This window comes from Eptesicus fuscus, chromosome 15 (genome assembly GCF_027574615.1).
Source record: "Eptesicus fuscus isolate TK198812 chromosome 15, DD_ASM_mEF_20220401, whole genome shotgun sequence".
Classification (NCBI taxonomy): domain Eukaryota; kingdom Metazoa; phylum Chordata; class Mammalia; order Chiroptera; family Vespertilionidae; genus Eptesicus; species Eptesicus fuscus.
In genome coordinates, this window is record NC_072487.1 from 31,749,247 (window position 1) to 31,766,247 (window position 17,001).

General features: G+C 43.0%; 1 protein-coding gene across 6 annotated transcripts in view; it reads left to right on the forward strand.

Annotated features, from left to right (window-relative positions):
* RFX3 (regulatory factor X3) overlaps window positions 1–17,001 on the forward strand; it is a 282,845-nt gene that overhangs the window by 129,389 nt on the left and 136,455 nt on the right. For all 6 annotated transcript variants that reach the window (XM_054727240.1, XM_054727239.1, XM_028150529.2 and 3 more), the window contains one exon: window positions 16,030–16,154. In XM_054727240.1, coding sequence (XP_054583215.1) covers window positions 16,030–16,154 — 125 coding nt within the window. The remainder of the gene's footprint in view (window positions 1–16,029; window positions 16,155–17,001) is intronic.

A 17,001-nucleotide genomic window follows, 5' to 3' on the forward strand; every position in this document is an offset into this window, starting at 1 on the left:
GTATTGCTGTAGAGTGTAGTTTCCCTGAACACTATCTTTGGCCTGTAATCTTCTTCAAGCTCTGTCTGCTTCTCATTTAACATTTTTCATTGCAGTGTCATCCTATGTAATAAAGATGGAATATGCTAATTGACCCTCACACCATCACAAAGATGGTGGTGCCCACAGCCAATAAGGAGGGAATATGCTAATTGACTTCCCTGCCCTCAAAGATGGTGGCACCCACAGCCAATAAGAAGGGAATATGCTAATTGACTATCACGCCCTCAAAGATGGCGGCGCCCACAGCCACAAGATGGCAGCGCCCAGTCCCCTTAGCCCCGCCAGGGCCGCAGGGGCTGTCCCGAGGCACAGGCAAGCCTCTGGAGTCCCCCAGCCACCCAGGGCTGGCCCAAGGCACAGGCAAGCCTCGGATGGCGGCTGCCCAGGCGACACCCGAGGTGCAGGCAAACGTTGGATGGCAGCTGCCCAGCTGCTCAGGGCCACTCGAGGCTCAGGTAACCAGTGCTGGCCGAGGCTTGCGCTACCAGCAGTGGCAGCAGCAGAGGTGTGATGGGACATCACCTTCCCCTGACCGCCAGGTTGTCTCCCGCCCCTGAGGATTCCCAGACTGTGAGAGGGGGGAGCTGGGCTGAGGGACCTCCCTCTAGTGCATGAATTTTCATGCACCAGGCCTCTAGTTAGGTCATAAAGTTAAATATGTTTTTCTTGGAGTTGCTGAAGGCAATTTGTGACTGTATGTAAAGGTCAGGGAGCAGCAACCACTGGTGAATTAGGAGAAATATATAATTCATTTAATGGATGAAAATGTAGTGAAAGGAAGCCTATGTCAAAGACTCCCAAACCCATTTTTTTGAGAATTAACTAGTTGAAACTGGCCCTTCTTTTGCCATTTGAGAAGTTGCAACCAGTCATTCCTATTCCTTTGGAAGTGGAATTGACAGTGGGCACTGTTTAGTCATTTTTTGATTCCTGATTCAAATTTCAACAAACCTAACTGTATTGATGCCTCAGCAAAGTAGTACAGAACCCACAAGATGCAGAATTTTTATTAGTCTTTTCTGACATCTACAGACTAGAACAGATAGCCATCTTGTGAGGTACTCTGCATTGCTAGAAATGAAATGAATATTATTTTTAGAGGATAACTACACATGCAAAATAGCTCGGTTAAAAAAATTACAGGATGTCTAATTCCTATAACAGATTAAAAATGCAGAAAAGACTGCTACTTTAGACAGGACTACATAATGTTTAATTTGTAAAACATTTACATTGTCACGTTATAAACCTAATATAGCATATGGCTGGGTTGAAAAAAGAAAGAAAAAAAGGTTTGCTCCTGGAACCTAATAAGCTGTGTAGTATATTCAAGTCCTCACTCTGACCATGTCTAGATGTGTGACCCTGGGGCTCATAGTTACTTAAACTTTGAGCCTAAGTCTTCTCACCCATAAAAATGGGATAATAATAGTACCTTCACGGGATTTCTGGACAGATGAAATAATGCATGTACAATCCTTACCTAAATGTGTTAACTAATTAGTAAATAGAGGCTACTACCTTTTCTGTGTGTGTGTGAAAAGTTTCAATGATTGTTAAGAGAACATAGAAGAATGTCAGTTGAATGTGGCCAAGTTCAAATAAATATCAAGTGGTTAATTAATGATGAAGTTAGAAAGATTACTATTAGGCTAATTACTTGTTCTTAGCATTTTGGCTAGGAAAATTAAAGATCTCTGCATGCTTCTGTCTTATAAAAACAAAGGAAGCCTACTAGGCCACCTTTTCCAAGATAACATGATTAGAGCATTGGATCTGAATCCACAATTTAGTGAATTGGGTATACTTATTAAAACACAGTAAATGATGTGTCAGAAGGTTACGAGCAATAGCTGAAGACTTAATTTGCTCATTTGGGTTTATTTAATCCTGGTTTCTTCATAAAAAAATTATACACAAAATCTGTTGAGGCTTACAAATGTTGGAATATGCGAGTTGTAAAGTTCTGCCATAAAGGGAATCGAAAACGAAGTCATATTAGAAAATTAAAATAAATTATTCATAATGAATAATTTTTTGAAAATGGCTCCAATAGAAATTTATATGTATACAGAATTTTAAAGTGTTACATGTCTCTGATATAGCATACTCTAATAGTAATGTTCAAGCTGGGTCATCCCCTTATAGATTCATTTGTTCATACAACAATTAAAGATCCTCTGTGTCTTGAGCCCTGTTGCATATTTGTGAGTGAAAATGTCCATATGCTCATAGTGTTTATAATCTGGTTGGAGAGACAGGTACACTACAAAATGATAATTATTGTGTGCTTAGTAAAGATAGGACATGAGACTCAGAATTGTTAAGGGGGGAAAAAATGGTAGTGGTTTGGGATGCTGTCTGGGGAAGTGGAATTTATACTTAGACCTAAAGGATGAAGCAAAGAAGGAAAAATTGTTTCAATAAGAAGGAACTCTTTATTCAAAGGTCCCAGTTTTGGAGAACTGAGAGTACTTCCATGTGGCAAGGTTGTAGATACTCTTTGGAAGATAGGTGGTAGTCAGTAGTTATATTCTCAAGAGCCTTATAAACTCTGTTAAGGGATTTGCAGTTTATCTTGAGGATATTGGGACCTAATGAAAGGATTGGCCTGAGCGGATGGTTGGAACCATAAAGATATGTGAATAGATTTTTGAGAGGTATTAAGGAGCAGAATCATTGGACTCAATGATTGATTAGATTTGGGAGTTGAGAGGAAAACGTTTGGTGATAAAAGGAATGATTGGGTAGGGTAGTCACTCTTTATGTATTTCCAGGGATAAAGGAAGTATTCTCTCTCTCCTCTTTTAATACCCTGGGAAGATCATCAAAATGCAGGAGAAGTGAGGGTGGAAAATAAAACGAATTATGTGAAATTTCACACTAATATAAAACAGTACATGATGTCAGTTTCTTTTAATCATAAAGAACTTACCATTGATTTTAAGTACATTAAAATAGCCCCAGTTTGGAGTATTATCAAGCAGAGATTTATGAGGTATCCTAAAATAATCTACTTTAGAAGGAACCATTGTTTTTGGAGCAAAAAGATGCATTAGACTGAGTTGGAAGGACAGCCATACATACAATGAACCACCAGTTTTGATAAAATTAGCTGCAAAGGAACAGTCTTTAATTCACTATAATTGACTTAATTTCAAATATTATTTTTTAGAGAGAAATAAAACTTTTGTTAAATATATGAGTGTACAAAATTGGCTAGACTAAAAGCCCAGTGCATGAAAATGAAAATTCATGCACTGGAGTGGGGGTCCCTCAGCCCGGCCTGCCCCCTCTCACAGCCCAGGAGCCCTCTCAGTGGCAGGAGGCAACCCAGAAATCATGGGAAGGGGACGCCCCATCACACCTCTGCTGCTACCACTGCCAGCAGCGCAAGCCTCGGCCGGCCCTGGTTACCTGAGCCTCAGGCGGTCCTAGGTGGCTGGGTAGCTGCCATCTGAGGCTTGCCTGCACCTCGGGCCAGCCCTGGGCTGCTGGGGGGCTGAGGAGACTGGGCGCCGCCATCTTGAAGGGTGTGGCAGTCAATTAGCATATTCCCTCCTTATTGGCTGTGGGCGCCGCCATCTTTTAGGACAGGCCAGTCAATTCGCATATTCCCTCCTTATTGGCTCTGGGTGTCACCATTGAGCGTGGGCCAGTCAATTCGCATATTCCCTCATTATTGGCTGTGGGTGCCACCATCTTCGAGGGTGGGACAGTTCAATTAGCATATTCCCTCCTTATTGGCTCTGGGCGCCGCCACCTTTGCGATGGCATGAGGGTCAATTAGCACATTCCCTCTTTATTAGATAGGATATATGTATATATACATACATATATATGGTATATATGCATTTTAGAATGAATGTCAATGTAAAAATTTCATTTGATTAATAGCATTATGTTTTATAGCAACTGTTGCCAGAATTTATGTGTGTTAACAGATTTTTTCAAGTTTATACATACCCATATTCACTACATTTGGTTAAAAAAATAGCAGTATTGAGAATTCAGTTCTTTAAGTTATTGTACATTTAAAGTGGGGTACATTATTTCTATTAGCAGTGTTATTATACAGTATTAGAGGCCTGGTGCATGAATTTGTGCATGGGTGTGGTCCCTTGGCCTGGCTGGCAATCGGGGCGATTGGGGCTGACCAGCCGGGGGCAAGGAACCACAGGAGGTTGGCTGGCCCAGGGAAAGTACTGCTGGACATTGGCTGGCCGCAGGAAGTTGGCTGTGGGAGTGCACTGACTATCAGGGGGCAGCTCCTGCATTGAGCATCTGCCCCTTGTGGTCAGTGCACATCATAACTACCGGCCGATCGCCCAGTCTTATGGGTCGCTTAGGCTTATATATATATATATATATATATATATATATATATAGTCCCGGTGCATGAAATTCATGCACTGGGGCGGGGGGGGGGGGTTGTCCCTCAGCCCAGCCTGCACCCTCTCCAAACTGGGACCCCTCGAGGGATGTCCGACTGCTGGTTTAGGCCCAATCACACAGGAAATGGGCCTAAACCAGCAGTCGGACATCCCTTTCACAATCTGGGATTGCTGGCTACCAACCACTCGCCTGCCTGCCTGCCTCTTTGCCCCTAACCACTTCTGCCTGCCAGCCTGATCACCCCCTAACCACTCCCCTGAAAGCCTGATTGACACCTAACTGCTCCCCTGCCAGCCTGGTCACTCCCAACTACCCTCCCCTACAGCCCGGTTGCCCCTAACAGCCCTCCCCTGAAGGCCCAGTCACCCCCACTTGCCCTCCCCCGCAGGCCTGTTTGCCCCCTACTCCCCTCCCCTGCCAGCCCAGTTGCCCCTAACTGCCCTCCCCTGCTGGCCTGGTCACCCCCAACTGCCCTCCCCTGCAGGCCCAGTTGCCCCCAACTGCCCTCCCCTGCCACCTGGTCACCCTTAACTGCCCTCTCCTGCAGACCAAGTCGCCCCCAACTGCCCTCCCCTGCTATCCTGGTCACCCCTAACTGCCCTCCCCTGCTGGCCTGATCACCCACAATTGCCATCTTGTGACCACATGGGGGCGGCCATCTTGTGTGAGGGCATGGTGGTCAATTTGCATATTACCTCTTTATTATATAGGACTAGTAGACTAGAGGCCTGGTGCACTGAATTCGTGCATGGATGGGGGCCAGGCTGGTTGGGGGGGGGGGGAGGGAATGTGGGAGGTTGTCCAGCTGGCCCCATCCCCAATCTGGTTGGGGGTCCGATCTGGTAGGGGCCAGCCAAGGGGTGGGTCCGCGGATGGTTGGCTGGCCGGCCCCGCCCCAGATTAGGGTGGGGGGACCAATCAGTGGCTGGGCTGGCCAGGAACAGGGTGACTGCGGGAGGTTGGCCGTACGGTCCTATCCCCGATCAGGGTGGTGGGGCCACCCAGGGGTGGGGGCGACTGTGGGGAGGGGCTGCGGGAGGTTGCAGGGCGCCGATTGGGCCCCTGATAAGTCTGGTTGGCCACTGCAGTGTGAGTCATAGCGACCAGCTGTTCCGGTTGTTCTGTCCTTTTGGTCACTTGGCTTTTATATATCTATAGATTATTTTCCCTTTTTAGATGTTTTGATCTCTTCAAGCCTATCATTAGAATAGTTAGGAACTGCAAAAGGCTCTATTCTCCACTTTTATAGAAAGAAAAACAAATGAGGCATAGAGAAAAAAATAGGAACATTTACTGTGTGGGCAAGAGAATACACATTCATTTTACTGGGCCCTTTTTGACTTTTTAAAGGACAAAATTAATTTTTTGAAAGCAAATAGTCTTTCTGTATTATTTCCTCTATAAAATATTTTTTGAACAGGAGGTTAATGCAGGTGTCTTTTAACCTCTAATATGCTTTTCCATACGCTGAAAATTATAGATTTGATCATTTCAGGAAAGAGTATATTGATCCCACATTAGGTATTTTATGGTACATAGTGTGTCTATTTGTTCAAATTTAGAACTCTTTCTTAGTGCTCCAAATCTCCATAGACTGCTTAATCTCTCTAAACTTGATTTAGCTAAAATTGCCTCACTGCTGCTGTCTGTGTAGCTGAGAGGGTGCCATTATTGGAGGTAGACAGACCTAGACTTGAATCCTGGCTTTATGTCTTAATAGTTCTGTAAGTCTGGGCAAGTTCCTTAATCTCTAAACTCTACTTTTCTCTACCATAATATATCCATCACATAGTAAGTGCTCAACAGATGGTAGCTGTTCTTACTAATATCTCTAATAATGAAGGTGATGATAGGTTTATGACAACATGCTTATTGTTCATCATCTTTATATTCTAAGTGCTATTATCATTAAATACTCCATCCAGTAGTTTCTAGTAGCTCTCAGGAGTGGATTGCCCAGTAGGGAGAAACATTTATGGCTTTGTCTAATAGAATTTGTTTAAGAATCTTTCTGTATGTTGATTCATTTTGTTCTCAAATCCTCCTTCCACTAGGATACTTGTAAGTTTCTGTTTGGTTGGTTTTATTTTTCTTCTCTTTCAGCTAATACCTGAGCACTACCATTTTTTAACATACGTCATCTAGGTAAAACTGATTTGCCTATTAATTCATGAACATGAGGGAGAGAAAATGCTGGATGGCCCCAGCAGTAGACTGGACAAGCACTTGGTTCTCTTTTCCCCCAGATTACCTCTGTGCCTGATGACAGCTTCTCTTAATAACTAGAATAAAATCATTCTTACTTCACTTCAGTAGCTAAAGTATTTTAGCTTTATTTTTCTTCTCCAAAGAAACAGATTTTTATAATCTGAGTCAAGGTAAGAATTAGTTAAGAGAAAACCTTTATTTGAAAAATGAAAAAAGTTACCTAGGCAACCTGATGTGTTACCATTGTACTGATTAATCATCGCCAGCATTAATCACTATCATCAGTTATCACAGGAAGATGACTGCTAAACAGTCTACACTATCATCATTTCATCATTCTCTACCGATCAGTTTAGTACAAAAGATGACTGTACACAGTTATGAGGATTGCAACCTCAAACCTAAATAGGCAGAACTTTTATAATACAGAAAATCATGAATTTTCTTTTCACATCCCTTCAGTTATTTGATTTATTGTTTTGATAAAGCCCTGCATCTTTACAATGAATAAACTTTTCACAGAGGTGTATTTTAAATAAAAAAGTCTGACTACAATCTATAGCTTAACCAATTTCTTTCATTTGTGTGAGGTGAATTGGGGGGAGGGGGGAAAAACCAAGTCATCATGTTTTATATTTGTTGGTAAATTAATCAGCTCAATATATTTTTGAAAAAGTTTAAAAAATTAAATTTATCATCTGAATATTTAACCATGTACTAGTATATATGAAATTTCTATAATGCCCATTACTTTATATTATACTAACTTTGAAAGTTGCTTAATATTTTCAGTATTTTTTTTATGAATTAGGATATTCTTATTATTTTTATCACCTATTCCAGAATATTCAGAAAAATATACATTTTATATTAATTTTATGTGCTGAAAGTATATATAGCAACTCCCTCCCCCAAATATGGCTCATTTTAGTTGTACAATTTTAAAAGAAATTTTAATTGCTATGGACATTATGTATATTAATATTTTCTAACATTTATTCAAGAATGCTCATACTTAATCAGAGTTTTAGTATTAAAAATTTTATGCTGATGCTGCAAAATTTGTTATGATTTTGGATCTTTCTCTGTGGAAAAACACATCAATGTTAAAACTCCTTTCTCTGTTTCAAAAAATAGTAATTTTAAATTGTGACAAAATATTTTCCCTGTAAATAACATTTCTATGTTCTTATGTTGAAACAAGTTTCAAAGTAAATAATTTATTCTTGAATATCACATTTCAGTTGTGATTTATTTTTACTACACCTACTATTATAATTTTGGTTAATTTGTTTCAAGTAGGACTTGGAATTAGCATATTTATTTTTCTATACTAAGTAAAAAGAAAGGAAATTCTTCATTGAACTTGAAAATTAAATTACAAATCTTATTTTTTATACTGAATTAAAACATGTTAAATTCCTCAGTGCAAAAAAAAGTTGGTGTAGTAAACTTGGCAGACTTTGCTTTTTTGGAGAGCAAATTATTTCAGGATGAAAAAAAAATTATATGGATACTACTTAAGCTAGCAGTTATATAATTCTGTTTGATAAGTAATTGATTAGGTCAGACTATTAAACCATTTAATCTGGCCATGTACATTGTATGTGGTAAAAGGAATCCAACTGTGAATTTGAGTATATTAAATAATCTTCAATAAGTTCCACAAAGAACATTTGAATGCCTTGGAACTTGCAATAATGCATGTTTGTTCCAAACACATTTGCTTTGCCTAGGTTTTGCCTATCAGGTTGAAGAAATGCTAATCTTGTTGCATTCAGCAGCTGGGTTTTTTCCATATTCTTTTCCTTCTCCTAGGGGTTAATTAGCCTTCTTTCAAAATGTGGCCTATTTAGCTGTGGATTCACATGATTCAGCCAGAGCAGGCTGTACAAAGCAGAACCGTTAACAGGAGGGTGTGTCCAACTGCTTAATTAGCCAGAATAAAAAGGTCCTTTGTCAAACAAGCATCTGTTGCTCTTGACACACCTGACAGCCACATTAGGCAAGGATGACTAGACTGAAATTGTGCATGTCTCTCCTGCAAGACTATACAACTCATTTACATATGGGCTCCATCATGGACAAACTGCAGGGGTGTATTTAGCTTATCAAAATGGATTAATGTGACTGCATTTGTGGCTGATAAACAAATATCACTTGAAAGGAGGCTGTGAAGGAACTAAACTAACCAAATTACTCCCAAACATAAACAAAGCACCAGAAACCACTGCCAGATGAATGGGAACACTTCAAATGTGTACACAAATCTTTATGCTGGGTCTAAAACAAAACCTACAAATAATGCAGACTAAGACACTACCCTCATATGATGATCCTGGCTCTACAGAAATGTTGGAAAGCTACCAGAATACTCTGAACGTGTCAGTGGGTTTAAATGATCTGTTGAGCAAAATTTGGCAGGATGGTTATATTCCTCAAACATGCTTTAACATTCTAATTGATCTGCTGTTAAATTAGGTCTTCAGAATTAATCAGTTAGAATGCCTCTGGGAAAATACTTATCAGTTGAGTTGTATTATGGCCTCAGTAAAAAGAGAGAGAATAGTTCCTAATTCAATGTCAGAGAGAGAAGGATGTCTATCTATTGTTACTGGAAGTATAGATCAACTATAGTTGATTGAAAATCCCCAAAACTTTGCTGTTCTGACCAACAGTCTTTAGCTAGCTTTTCATTTGGAACCCTTGTCATCATGATATTGCAAAATAAATATACGTATTGGTAACATCATGGGCTTTGGAGTTCTGAAAACCTAGGTTTGAATTTAGGCCCTTCTACAAAGCTGTGTGGCTTTTAATAAGTTATTGAATCCATTCGTGCCTCAGTTTCCTCATTCATTAAGTGGAAATAATAACATTTCCATTATTGGGGGTCTTCTGAGAATAAAATAATAAGTGATTCAAGCACTTAATATATTGTGTGGTACCTGGAAAAGACTTGTTAAATGAGAAAACTAATTATGGTAGGACTTTTTGAGGCAATCTCTGGAAGGGATGTGATTGAGACCCTCTCAATGCATGAGGCCTAAGCAAAAAGAGCCTCTTTTTTAAAGTTGAGGAAGACAGTGAAATCAGAGGATAATGAAGTTGCTCTATTAAGGAAAAATGAAGACAGAACTGAGATTCTTAAGTTTGTCAATTAGCATGACTCTATAGTCCAGGAGCCAAGAAGATTAGAGGATGAGCAGTAACCTGGGAGTAAACAGATGATGTTCTGGAACAATTATTATTATTATTATTATTATTTATATTTATATATATTTTATTGATTTTATTACAGAGAGGAAGAGAGAGGGATAGAGAGTTAGAAACATCGATGATAGAGAAACATCGATCAGCTGCCTCTTGCACACCCCCTACTGGGGATGTGCCCGCAACCAGGTACATGCCCTTGACCGGAATCGAACCTGGGACCTTTCAGTCCGCAGGCTGACGCTCTATTCACTGAGCCAAACCAGTTCCAGCTGGAACAATTATTTGGTTGTTCTGGATTATACCACAGTTTTGATGTGGTATATACTTAGAGCCAGAGGCTGGGTGGAAAGTTCTCCATGACGCTGTAAGTTACATAAGACATCATTTTCTATCCATCTTATTTCCCTGCTCTGTTCAGTAAAGGTTGCTTCTATTGAACACTTGGGGTCCTTACCCATTTTCACTCTAAAAGTTCACCAGCTTGCTTGCTTCACTTCTATCTGTGCAATTTCCTATACTATAAAGAGGGAATATGCAAATTGAGCATCACTCCACCACAAAGATGGCGGCACCCACAGCAGAGGAGGGTGTTTCTATAACACAAGATGACTGTGCCCACAGCAAAGGTGGTGTTTCCGTAACACAAGATGGCTGCACCCACAGCAGAGGCTGAGTTCCTATAACGAGCCTTAATGCCTTAACTAGCAATCAGCAGGGACCTGAGGCTGTGCTCCCCCGCCCCCGCCCCGCGGGGCTTGACAGGGGACCTCAGGCTGTGCCCCCACCCTGGCAGGGCTTGACAGGGGACCTCAGGACACGCCCCCCGCCCTGGCGCTAGGCCAGGTGACCTCAGACTGCGCCCCCCGCCTTGACACCAGGCCGGTGGACCTCAGGCTGCACCTCCTGCCCTGGCACCAGGCTGGGAGACCTCAGGCCGTGCCCCCCACCTGGCAGGGCTTGAAAGGGGACCTCAGGACACGCCCCCTGCCCCAGTGCCAGGCCTGGGGACCTCAGGCCGTGCCCCTTGCCCCGGGCTAGGGGACCTTAGGCCGTGCCCCCCCCACCCCGGCACTGGGCCTGGGGACCTGAGGCCATGCCCCCTACCCTGTCGCCAGGCCGGGGGACCTGAGGCTGCACTCCCCACCTGGGGGACTTGACTGGGGACCTCAGGCCACGGCCCCTGCCAGGCGGGGCTTGACAGGGAACCTCAAAGCGCACCCCCTGACACAGTGCTGAGCTGGGGGACCTCAGGCTGCTCCCCTCGCCCTGGGCCAGGGGATCTCAGGCCATGCCCCCCGCCCAGCGGGGCTTGTCGGGGGACCTGAGGCTGCACCCCCCTGCCTGGCAGGGCTTGACGGGGGACCTCAAGGTGCGCCCCCTGCCTGGAGGGGCTTGATGGGGGACCTCAGGCCACAGCCCCCGCCAGGTGGGGCTTGACAGGAGATCTCAGGCTGAGTCCCCCACCCGGCGGGGCTTGGCAGGGGACCTCAAGGCGCGCCCTCCCACCCTGGCCCAGGCTGGGGGACCTCAGGGCGCGCCTCCCGCCCTGGCACCAGGCCAGGGGACCTGAGGCTGTGCCCCCCACCTGGCTGGGCTTTATAAGGTTGGGACCAGCCTGGTCTGGATCTAGCCCAATGGGGGGCTGGCCAGGTCTGGGTCTTGTGCAATTTTGAGGCGCATGTGGGTGGGCGGGGACTTGACTCTGGGTCCCGTGGTGTGCCCCAGACTCTGATAGGAGGAAGATTTTCATATACATTTTACTAATTTTCTTTCATCTCTGACACTGCTATTATAGAGAAAGGGCAAATAGCAATATTAAAAGATTTCCTCTAATTAATCCCCTTTTAATGTGCATGAATTTCATTCACCGGGCCACTAGTTTCTATTATAAAACTCCATCTTGGTCTAGTAGTTTAGTGAATGAGCTTTATTGTTATGTCCAAACCCTCCTTCTTACTTCTATTTGTTTGACTTTGGTTAAGTGACTTACCATCTCTGCAGCCTCAGTTGACTGATCTGTGAAATGAGGAAAATTAGAGTTTCTTTCATTTCTGTAACACATTTCTGTTAGTAAAGTGGCCAAAGTGTGGGTATTTCTCTTTTGTACAAAAGAAGTAAACCAGTATAAATGTTATCAATATTGTCTTAAACCCAGAAAGTAATTTTCTATTTTCAGTCTCGATTTGTAGGACTAAGTTTCTAGTTACCCCACAAGGTGTCATGAACTTAAATGCCTATAGATGCCAAGCAAGTGAATGAGTTGCACCATTTAAATAATTTGCCTATGAAACACATAATATAGGTTTCCTTTTCTACATTTTCAAATTTTTCAAGAGAATCTAGAAATTTGGTTTTTAATGCAAAGTTTTCTGATTTTTAAATGTTGGCAATTAAGAATTTTAACTTGTAGTAACTCTGAGTAAAAGCCTATCTATGGAATCTAATATAGTCCATAGGATGCTGATTTCCAAATCTATGCCTTTTATCTTGTGACTAGAGGCCCGGTGCATTGGATTCGTGCACTGGTGGGGGCATGGCATGCGGGCATCGGCCCGCTGTGGAAGTGCTGCTCATCCCGGTCAGCCGAGTGGCTGTGGACCCACCCTCCGAGCGGCTGCTCACTGGTCCGGCATCTTCTGTGGAGCTAGAGCACTCACCTCTCCAGGGGACCCAGTCGGGGCTGGGCTCAGGGACAGTAGCACTGAGAGGCGGTGGAGTAGGCCTCAGTCCTGCGGCGGCCACGAACCTGCCTCCCAGCCTACGGGGTCAGCTCTGCGAGCCCAATGGCAGCTCTGTGCGGCCTGCAGGTGTCCAGAGGAGGTGGCAGGGAGTGAGGAGGAGGAGCCTGGGGAGAGGAGGTGGAGCCTGGGGTGAGGAGGTGGAGCCTGGGGTGAGGAGGTGACAATTGCAGCCCAGGTTCCTGCCTGTCAGCCCGGGGTTCACAGAGGGAGAAGCCGCTCCTCCTGGTCAGCCAAGCGTCTGCCTCCCTGGTGGTCAGTGCACGTCATAGTGACTGGTCAACTGGTCGTTCTGGTCATTCCACCATTCGGTCACTGGGCTTTTGTTATATAGGATAAGCTCTCTATGGTGCTTTATTAAGAACTCTTTAAGAATTGCTTTAAAAATACATTTAATTTTTAAAGAGACCTCCATTCTTTATATTCTTACTAGAGGCCCGATGCATGAATTTGTGCATGGGTGGGGTCCACCCAGCCCACCTCAATGGGGGCCAATTGGGCTGGGCTGGTGAGGGGAGGGGATGTGGGGGGTTGGCCGGCCAGCCAGCCCACCCCCAATCAGGATGAGATGGGCCGATGAGGGCTGGGGCCAGATGGGGGGAGGGGCCGCGGGCGGTTGGCTGCCAGCCCTGCTCCCTGGTTGAACTCCCAGTCGAGAGGACAATTTGCATATTAGCCTTTTATTATATAGGATTCTTACGTTTGGTCTAAAATATTGGATGTCAAAGTATGGGTCATATACCAAAAATGGCTGTGTAGGCTTGTCTGTACTACAACGTAGTACAGACACATGAGAGAGCCTAGATAAAGCTCCCAGCCAGCATTGGTAGAAATAGGAGGGAGTTTTAATGAGAGTTACTTTACTGCAAGAAACTCACCCATCCTTGATTGAGCAGCTTAATGAAGAAGCCATAATTGACAACCCTGTCTTCCTCATTTGTGTACTGCTCTGACAAAGGCCACAGCCTATCTTGTATTTGGGAGGAGGGACTAAGAAAGCCTCACTGAAGATAATATCTAACATCCGGTTCATTCTTCATTCCCTACAGAAAGACATCACTTTACTCTCACTAATAGCTCCTCTGCTGTAGCACAACTGGCATAGATAGCTTATAAGTATAGAATGAATCAAAGAATGTTGGCTTTTGAATTTTTAGCTTCTTTTTTTGGAGCTGAACATTAGATGATGCAAATAAATGGGGTGGTAGTCATAGCCTCTATCATTCCTTCTGTTGAAGCCCCTAGGCACCTTCACTCTGTGCCTGAGGTTTCTCATCTGTAAATGGAGATTATAGTCATCCCAGCAATATTGGATTGTTACATGGGTTAATTTATTTAAGAATTAACATGTAAAGCATTTAGAAGAGTCCTTAGCATATGTTAAACACTCAGTCAGTGTTAGTTGTTGCTGCTATATCTTTTGTATGTGCTAAGGTTTATTGTGCTGCTTTAGGGTTTTGACTAACAAAAGAATAAGAATAATTACCTGAAATGATGCCAATGTCAAGGTTTGGAAAGAAAAGTAAGCACAGATTCAAAGTAAAGAGGCCTAACCCCACATCTATTACTGTCACCTGAATGAATCTGTTAACCTCTGTGGGTTTTGGTTTCCTCATTTATAAAATAAGAAGAGTAGATTAGATATCTTCAGAGGTCCATTTGTAAAACTGAAAGAGATGATAGAAAAGGTTTGGGGGAAATTTGGAAGAGGTCATGCTGTAACAAAAGATGCTAAGAGGGGTCAATTTTCTACTTGAAAGAACTGAATATGCTTTCAGAATTTTCTTAGGGAAAATTAATGTTCACCATATTGTTCACAGATTTAAACCATAATGCAGTATTTTTCTTAGGCTACCAATTAAGTATTTTTTGTCCTTCTCTCCTCGCCCCTCCCTCCCCCCGCCTCCCCGTAAAGAAAATTAGAATTCTTGTTCCTGCTCAATAGCAAAGAAATTAATATTTAATCCTTTGTCTGTATAAGTTGCACAAGGGAATGCTGAGGCCAGGTGGCTGAGAAACCACACTTGTTAGCATACATGCTGTAAAATTTAATCCTGTGTTAGTAGGTCAGACATGTGAGAACTGAAAAATATGCTGTTTTGAATTGTGAATGACAAAGATAATATTTCATGTCTTTGTTTACAAACCTCATTTATGTAATAGTTGTCTTACCCATCTTTCAAATTGATGTTTGTCTATCTTTGTATAAGAATATACTTGAACTTTTATTTTAGTACCATATCATATCACAGGATGAGAAAATTCGGTTGGTGCTTCGGCTAAGTTTAGGGTATATCAGTTGGTTTTTGGATATATACTAATTTTTTTAGATTAGTGAATAGCAAGTTTGAAAGTTGGGAAGGACCTTATAAATAGTTTTTCCTAAATTGTACACCTCTCGTGACATCCTAATAATCTATAAAAGAGTCTAGAAAGTATGGTTTATAACATATTTGCATACAGTTGAGGTTTATATTCTGAGAATTGAGTATCTTGACATAATTTTGGGCTATCCTATCTAATAAAGAGGGGATATGCTAATTGAACCTCACACCGTCACAAAGGTGGTGGTGCCCACAACCAATAAGGAGGGAATATGCTAATTGACTGCCCTGCCCTCAAAGATGGCAGTGCCCACAGCCAGTAAGGAGGGAATATGCTAATTGACTGCCCCACCCTCAAAGATGGCAGCACCCACAGCCAATAAGTAGGGAGTATGGTAATTGACTGCCACTCCCTCAAATATGGTGGCACCCACAGCCACAAGATGGTGGCACCCAGTCCCCTCAGCCCTGTCAGGGTGGCAGGTGTGCGGCAAGGCGCCGCCATCTTGTGGCTGTGGGCGCCACCTGGGAGTGGGCTCGGTCACTCTGCTGGCCTGCTCGAGTCCCCCAGTCCTCTCAGCCCCAAGCCGCCCAGGGCCAGCCCAAGGCACAAGCAAGCCTCGGATGGCGGTTGCCCAGCTGCCCAGGGCTGTCCAAGGCTCAGGTAACCAGGGTTGGCCAAGGTTTGTGCTACTGGCGGTGGCAGCAGCAGAGGTGTGATGGGGCATCGCCTTCCCCTGACCACCAGGTTGCCTCCACCCCTGAGGGCTCCCGGACTGTGAGAGGGGGCAGGCCGGGCTGAGGGACCCCCCTCCAGTGCATGAATTTTCATTTTCATGCACCAGGCCTCTAGTAGTTTATAAATAGTTGAAACAATTTATAACAGATGAGACCTAACTAAGGAAGATACTAGGATTAGTAATTTTCTGTATTTATTTAAAATGTGGTCAAAATAACTATAAATATGTATGAACTTTCATGACAGTATTTTGGGGTAAGAAGTTTTCAGAGAGTTGAAAGTCTCAGTAATGCTGCTAGCAAATGTAATGCTGCTAGTCATGCAAAGGGAGCATTTTAAACTTTATTTCTATTTTAATATATTTCAGAGACCATCATGCAGACATCAGAGACTGGGTCGGACACAGGTTCGACAGTGACTTTACAGACATCTGTGGCTAGTCAAGCAGCAGTGCCTACACAGGTGGTACAGCAAGTACCAGTACAGCAACAGGTAAGGAGCTGCTGTTGTCACAGCAGATGCTGTGCCTTTCATTGTGCACACCCTTCAACATGACTGTGTTCAAGAATGATTTGGGTTATCCTTTCTGGCACAGTGGGTGCTAAGATAGGCCTGGTTCAGTTCATGGGTTAATTCAGCACATGTTTCTTGAGCACTTCCTGGATATTCTAGATTCTTTTTTGCTAGACTGTAGGGATACCAAGGTAAGTACTCAAACTATAATTCCTATTCTGAAAGAGCCTCTTAAATCTTAAAGAGAACATTTGTTTCTGACTTGACCACCCTAAGGAGATTTTAGTCTCCTCTTCTCCCCTCACTATTCTTTATCACAACTTCCTATTTTTTTCATATGGAAATGTCAGCAATCATGTTTTTCTGTAATTGCCTCACAGCAGTACTTAATAAAGGAGAAGATGGATGTACCTTGTAGGCAGAGATTTTGCCTTTGTGATATTTTAGAAAGTGCCTGGGTGACTGATAAATACTTTTTAATGAAAATTAAATTATCTTAAAGGTCTGGAGGTCTGATTCATTCCATTTAAAAAATTGAGAATGAATTCCTCATCACATGTTTACTACAGGGCTTATTCATACTCGACACTTGGCTTGTTTTGGAAAGATACTGACAAAATAATGCTATTCATGCCAGCTAATAGTTCTGCATGTGGGCTGTGAACACATTGGCCTGTCATTTCTTCTAAAGAGTGGAGAGAAAATAAATGAGAAAGGTTACAGCGTATGTTGAAACTTGAGCATTTCCCATAATTTTTTAGTATCAAGGAGAATCTTTAGCAAATCTTGCTCTTACAATTATAAACAAGTAGGGAGAGGAATATCT